Source organism: Otolemur garnettii, unplaced genomic scaffold (genome assembly GCF_000181295.1).
Source record: "Otolemur garnettii isolate 467f Iridium unplaced genomic scaffold, OtoGar3 scaffold00011, whole genome shotgun sequence".
Classification (NCBI taxonomy): Eukaryota; Metazoa; Chordata; class Mammalia; order Primates; family Galagidae; genus Otolemur; species Otolemur garnettii.
The window spans coordinates 28493553-28501138 of NW_003852406.1; the positions used below are offsets into that span (position 1 = coordinate 28493553).

Genomic DNA, 7586 nt, shown 5'->3' on the forward strand with positions numbered 1-7586 from the left:
TCAAGTGATCCTTCTGCCCCAGCCTCCCAGTAGCTGGAACTACAGGCACCTTTCATGACACTGGCTAATTTTTCCCTTTTTTTTTTTTTTTTTTTAGTAGAGACAGGGTTTTATTCTTGTTCAGGCTAGTCTCAAACTCCTGGGCTCAAGCGATCCTTCCACCTTGGCCTCCCAGGATGCTAGGATTACAGGTATGAGCCATCATGCCAGGCCAAGAAGCTAATTCTTGAGTGGCTCAGATTTTTTTTTTTAACTTGAGAAAAATCAATCTTAACTGTTAACTTTTTGGTAGTTTTTAAAAACTGAAAATACTCATTTGATAAAGTTTTTAAAAAATGATACAGAATGATACAAATTTGGTCAAAGGTAAGCTTTTCTCTTAGTCTTGATACCAGTTTTTGAGTCCCTTTTGTAAAGGCAACTATGGCTGTCAGTTTCACTTACATCCTTGCAGAAGTAATCTGTACTAATACATAGATATTTGTGTATATATACAGTTGAGGAAATAGAAGCTAGTAGGATACAGTTTTATACTTTGCCTTTTGCTTTAATTGAATTAATTATAAATTCACATACAGGGAGATCTCCTCTATGCTTTGCCCAGCTTCTCTCAGTGATAACATTTGCAAAACTATAGTATAATATCCTGACAGGATGTGGGCATGATACAGTCTACCAATCTTATTGAGATTTGCATTTCTGTGTGTATTCACTTCTATGCAATTTTTGACCTGTGTATGTTTCTGTTTCCACCACCACACAGGATACTGAACAGTTCCCACACCATGAGGATACCTCCTTTAACCCTTTTGTAACCTCCCCCCGAACCGTGGCAGCTAATAATCTGCCCATGTCTAAAATTTTGTCATTTCAAAACGTCATATAAAAGGATGCATATAGCTTGTAACCTTTTGTATCTTTGTTTCTTAAAAACAAATTAGTATCTTTTGGGTATAGATCTACTATTTTTGTTTCATAGGTGCATAGTATTCTATTTTATAGATACTTAAATTGACATGGGCATTTATGTAAGTCTAGCTCTTACAAAAGTGCAAGCAGTGAATATCCTCTGGTTTCATGTTAAAGTCTGTAGCAAAAATTTATAGCCATGAAATTGAGGGGTTGAAACATATGAATGAACTTTGATAGATACTTGCCACATTTTTCTCAGAAAAGTATGTTTCTAATGTGCAAGAATTCTTTTTTTTTTTTAATAAGAATGCCTATTTCTCCTACTGCCTCCTACATAGTGTATCACAGAACATTTTACTTTGACAGTCAGGTTTTTCTAAATCACCAGTAGTCATTTTTTTGCAATTTTTGCAGTTGCTGGGTGTTAATTGTAACTAAGTGGGCTAAGTGAAGATCAGTTCTCCTGACTTGAATATTGCAGGGTAACATTCCATTGCAAGAAATAACATTGGAGCTAAAATATTTGTATAACATTTCCAAGTATGTTGTTGGAAAATTTCAATAGTCAGTGAAATTTCAGTGTAGCAAAGCTTTCGAAATGGGCCTTTAATACTTAGGGGAAAGTATAAGAAGTTATTGTGTAGAGCTTAACGTTCTCAAACAGACTCACTCTCAAGCACAAGTACGGTTTATTTTTTGTTTGTTTGTTTTGAGACAGAGTCTCATTTTGTCACCCTGGGTAGAGTGCTGTGACATCACAGCTCACAGCAACCTCAAACTTCTGGGCTTAAGCAAGTCTCTTGCCTCAGCCTACCAAGTAGCTGTGACTACAGGTGCCTGCCACAACAGTTGTCCTTGTTGTTTAGCTGGTCCGGGCAGGGTTTGAACCTGCCAGCTTTGGTGTATATGGCTGGAGCTGTAACCACTATGCGATGGGTGCCAAGCCAACACAAATACAGTTTTATCAAGCTTATTTAATTGTTTTGAATCAATAATAGTTGATTTAATTGAAAGAAAAGAAATACTATTTCAGACCTCATTTTGAGAATGCTGACTTTTCAATAGGAATTAACTAACTGAAAGGAATGTGAGGAGGTGGGGTTGGGAAGAGATTTTTTTTCCCCACTAGCAAATCAGTAATTCTGAACTTAGCGTTTTTATTGCTCCATTTAACATTGCCTGGGAACATAATTATGTTTGATTTTATAGCTGTTCTAACAATGTTTTAATGTACGGTGAACAGAAATGCATTTCTCTAGGAATTAGGTACTAAACATGTCTAGAATTCACTTAAGATATTTAGTAAACTTCAAACAGTATCTATTTTTTAAATGTCGTTAAGGTGCTTTGCTAGTAAGCGCTCAGCAAATGGTGATGTAATGAAAGTGATGGATTCAATCAGCAAATGTACAGTATATATCCTAGGGTAGAATATAGGCTAATTCAGGGGCAAAAATGGGAGAGTGTGACTATACCACAGAGAATTCAGGTTGAGGATGTCTTCCTCTTGTGTGTCTTAGTTGTAGTTAATCTTCCACTCCAAACTTGGAGAGTCTGTTTCCATTTCGCTGAAATTAGATTGACCCCATACGTACAGAAAGCCTTGCCTTTTAAAATGAAATAATTGAGGCCTTTCTCTGTCAATGAGAAGTTACAACAACAAATTAACTCTTATTTAGCTGTTTGGTTATAGTTTATATTTTGTGAGATGGAAGGTCAAAAATTCTAGAATTATTTTCTTTAATCCAGCATAATCCTCTTGCTTACCCAAAATAACATGGCATGACTTCAATACTATTCCAAATGCTACTACAGAAGGATTAGGATTTATTAAAATAAAATGAAGAAGGAAGAGTTGTCGAGGTCCTGCCGCAGGGACAGGGTCCACTAAGACCTGTGGAGCTGGCATGACCAACTGAAGAAATATAGAGAAATATAAACTGAACGACAATAAGGAAAGAGACAGGAGACACAATAGAATTTTCAAAGGTGGGGACTCGGGACCGGCGCCCATTTGTGGGCTTTGAGTGGCCCTGAGTCTCTGTTCCACTCAGCTTTTATTCAGATCTCTTTGCCCAGGTGTAAGCTAAGGGAGGGAACAAAGACACCAGTAGTTTCTCTGAGTGAGCATATCAGCTCCTATTGTTATTAACTTTAAGGATTTGAGCAGTTTTGAGGAATCTGAAACTTGAGCCTTGTGTGGGGGAAGCCTCCTGTCTGGAGTCACACACACAGTTTCCTAGGGAGGTGCTGAACTCTGTTAGTTCACTGTGGAGTAAAACACCACTGGTGTTAATCTCCTCTGAGGAATCAGTGGGAGAGAGGCTTTTTCATCTCATCACCACTACAGAGGATTTTCCTCTGTGATAGGGGATTTAAGCCCTCCTGCCCATATCTCAGTGCTCAAGTCCTTCCCTTGGTCTCTGCCCCAGCCAAATGCAAATCTTCACAGTGGGTATCTGCTTTGTCTGTTGAAAGCAGAAACATGGGCAGGAAACATACTAGAAGATGTATCTTTTCTAGGACCTGCCATACTCTCTTCTATAGCCATTATTTGCCTCAGAGTGTTCATAGACTCAGTAGGGGTATTTGTATAAGCCGTGTACCCAATAGGGCAGAGTTTCAGGAAAGGCCAAGAACTTGTTCAGATAGGAAATTTAGCAAAGGCCGGCTTAAATGTAAACTAGCTAACTTTTCTTTGTTCCTATTCCCTTAGCTTACTTTTTAATTTTCCCTTTTTCTGGGGGTACCCTCTCCTGCCAAGAACAGGGCCTTCAGGCTCGGCGCCTATAGCTCAACCGGCTAAGGCGCCAGTCACGTACACCTAAGGTGGCAGGTTCAAATCCCCAGCCCGGACCCGCCAAACAACAATGACGGCTGCAACCAAAAAATGGCCAGGCATTGTGGCGGGCGCCTGTAGTCCCAGCTACTTGGGAGGCGGAGGCAGGAGACTCGCTTGAGCCCAGGAGTTGGAGGTTGCTGTGAGCTGTAATGCCACGGCACTCTACTCAGGGGGACAGCTTGAGGCTCTGTCTCAAAAGAAAAAAAAAAAAAAGAACAGGACCTTCAGTCCCCATTCTGCCTGCATCGAGTGACCTTTAAAAAAGTATATTGGGTAGTGCCTGTGGCTCAGTGGGTAGGGCGCCAGCCCCATATACCAAGGGTGGTAGGCTCGAACCTGGCCCTGGCCGGCTAAAACAGCAATGGGAATTGCAACAAAAAATAGCCAGGCGTTGTAGTGGGTGCCTGTAGTCCCAGCTACTTGGGAGGCTGAGGCAAGAGAATCGCTTAAGTCCAAGAGAGTTGGAGGTTGCTATGAGCTGTGATGCTACGGCATTCTACCGACGGTGACAAAAGTTAAGACTTTGTCTCAAAAAAAAAGTAATATGTATATAATACCACAGAACCAAACCTGGATTTCAAAAACTGTAAATGTTAAAAACACAAACTTTAAAAGTACATTTTTGGCATCAGGATTGATTGTCCACAATAGGGCTATTCATGTACTGAATTTTGTGGATTGTTACAAAGCCTGTTTCTCAAAAATCCAGATGACTGAAAAGACAACCATTTAACACACATGGTCTCAATCATTCTACTCCCTAGAACTTTGCGGTCCATTGTGGGGGCCACTAGTCACATGTGTCCACATTTAATTTAAATAAAGCACGCAGCTCCTTAGTTGCACTGGCTGCATTTCAAATGCTCAGTGGCTACGTGGAGCTTGTGGCTGCTATATTTGACAGCATAGATCAGGGGTCCTCAGACTTTTTAAACAGGTGGCCAGTTCACTGTCCCTCAGACTGTTGGAGGGCCAGACTGCGGGCCCTGGGACAAGTCGGCTGCTAAGCAGGACAGGCAGTGGCAGCAAAAACACCGGGCGGGCCAGATAAATGTCCTAGGCAGGCCGCAGTTTGAGGACACCTGGCATAGCTGTAGGATGTTTCCATCACTGGAGAAAGTTCTTCTGGACAGTGCTGGTCTAGAGTGATAATGGAGACGGCAGTAAGAGAGGCACTTTTGCTGGTTTCACAAAGATATCCTGAGCATAAGGCAGGGAAGCTGAAGCTTAGTGCTCAGACAGTTCCATAATAGTGATGTACTTGTAAGAAATTCTTTGTCATGTTTATTGCCTTTTCAATGATTTGAGGTTATTGAACTTTGAAACAAGTCCATTGCCAACAAAGAAATACACATTTGCCAGGAAGAGTTCTCAGCCTTCTCCCATTGTTTTCTTCCAACAGCTGCTGGGCATGCTGTGTGCGTGCATCGTGCTGTGCAGAAGGAGTAGAGACCCTGCTTACGAGCTCCTCATCACTGGTGGGACCTATGCATAGCAGACCCCTCACACCTGAGCTCTTTAGTCTTATCCTGGTTTGGAAGGTGAATTAAGCAGGTCTGCTGTTGTTGGCCTCCTGCGTTCCTTTAGTTAAAGCACACGTGCACTGGTGTTGGATAGAGCAGCTTGGCTTTTCATGTACCTACCTACTTACCTACCCACCACAACTTTCTTTTCCCTTGTTCTAGCTAACTTTTCATGCCCCTAAATTTTTAAGTACGATGGTAAATGTTTTAATTTCGGAACCAATTATGAGTTACATAGTGTGGTAGAGTTAAAGGAGGATGTGGGCCTGCTTCTGTTACCTCCAAGTAGTAATGGGACTTATGCTGAAGTATCACCGGGTCCTTTCAGTCTTCACGATGGAGATCTCTTGGCCAAAGGTTTTCGGGGGGAGGGGAAAGAAGCCAGCTATCTGGTTAAAGTTAACAACAGATGGTGCCCCCATCACTGTCCTTTTAAAAACTATATACTGTAGTCCAATAAGATAGCAACTGTACAAAATGGCTAAAATAGATGTTAGAATCATACGGTACGTATCTTGGTTCATCTTTAATTTCAGAGACTGATATTTGAAACTAGTGGTTTTTAATCAAAGCTGGCTTTATAGGAGGAATATAATGTATGCACTACTGTTTTAAAACAATTAGTGTGAGTGTGTGAGTGCGTTTTTGTGTGATTGAGCACATTCATCATAAGTCACACTTGTTAGAAATAATGTACCCATATAGACTAGCAAAATAGTATGTAGATGTGATCTCAGTTGTAAATAGAGAAATCTAATTCAATAAACTCTGTCTCAGCCCTCAACATGTAGTTTTTAATTATTGGGGGATATTTCAGTCCCGGAGCAGCAGTGATGTTTTCTGTGTTGGCGCTATCTACATTTCATCATGATTTGCATGTGTTTTCATTTCTGATGCCATATTTGAAAGGCCTTGATATTAAAAAAACCTACAGATGCTTTGCAGTCCATTATATTCTACAAATATGGAGCATCTACTGTGTACAAGGCCCTGGGGTCCTTGTCCTCAGGGAGTTTGGAGCCCTAGTATAGGAAACACATGGGAGCAGATGATTTTGGTGCAGCGCAGTGATCATAGCAGTGAAAGGATGGGCACTAGTGGAAGAGCCCAGGAATGCCAGAGGTACTTCCTGGAGGAGGTGCCCATGCCTGAACGCTGGACAGGCTTTGTCAGAGAGAGCACACAGGAGTATGATGTGTTTGTATTTGCAGGGAGCTGTGTGGAACTCATTGTGTCTGGAGCTTGAAATACAAGGCTGGGAAAAGAAACTGGAGAAGTGGCAAAGCCCAGATTATCTAGTGTCTAATAGGAGGTCTGACCTTGGAGGTCAGACTTGTAGATGGAGGAGGCTATAAAGAGTTTGAACATGGTGGTGGTGCAAGCGGACTGTACTAGACAGTGGTGTGGCTACAGTCTGGGGACAGTGAGGGGGGCATGAGTAGGCTTCAGGTAGGTTGATGCGATAGTTTATGAGAGTGCTTAAGCATGAAGTAGGGCACTTGATAGACATGGTGAAGGGCAGCCTCAGACTGTTTGGAGAGGAAGAATGGCAGAATTTGATCACTGATTGATTGGATGTGGCACAGAGAGAGGGTTCAAGAAGGAAGGAGGAACCTAGGATGAGTCCCAGATTTCTGGCTCAGTCAAGTAGGGAACAGCTATAGAGGTAGGGAGCAATTGGGGTCACTTCAGGGTGTGCAAACTCATGTTCTGTTACATACCCGTCAATATTGAGATGTCAGAATATCATGCAAGTCCATCACACATGAAAATGGAGAAGACATGGGAAGGGGAGGAGTAAAAGCCAACTCCTGTTCACAAAGTGGGAGTTAGGCGATTTCAGAGTGCTCCAAGGCATTGGATAATGCTGCCACTGACCCATCCTATCTTTTGTCTTACCTACCTGTTGCCCAAAGGGCAAGAATGTTTGTGACCTTTTACTTCACCACCTCCCCCCAGCCTGGTCCTCCTCGTTTCCAGTGTCTACTGTTCTGTGGCGCAGGATGGAGCTGAGTCGAACAGTACTTGGCCTGTGACATTGGTTGCACTCCACTCCTTCTGCACAACAGAACTAGGCCTCTAGAGTAGGGTGACCAGACATCCCGCTTTTGGTGGGACAATCCTGCTTTTCAACAATTTGTCCCGTGTTGTGCGGCATTTTAAAAAAGTCCCGATTTTTGGAAAGAATACACGAATGGGCTCCGTGCCTGTGGCTCAAGTGGCTAAGGCGCCAACCACATACACCTAAGGTGGCAGGTTCGAATCCAGCCCGGACCCGCCAAACAACAATAATGGCTGCAACCAAAAAA

The 7586-nt window shown here is 42.3% G+C and overlaps 1 protein-coding gene across 1 annotated transcript in view; it reads left to right on the forward strand.

The window, feature by feature from the left end:
* The window catches only part of TSPAN3 (tetraspanin 3), a 32041-nt gene extending 25978 nt beyond the window's left edge, over window positions 1–6063 (forward strand). Inside the window, exon 7 of the mRNA XM_003784541.2 lies at window positions 5157–6063. Coding sequence (XP_003784589.1) covers window positions 5157–5249 — 93 coding nt within the window. The 3' untranslated portion in view covers window positions 5250–6063. The remainder of the gene's footprint in view (window positions 1–5156) is intronic.
* The last annotated feature ends 1523 nt before the right edge of the window (window positions 6064–7586 follow it).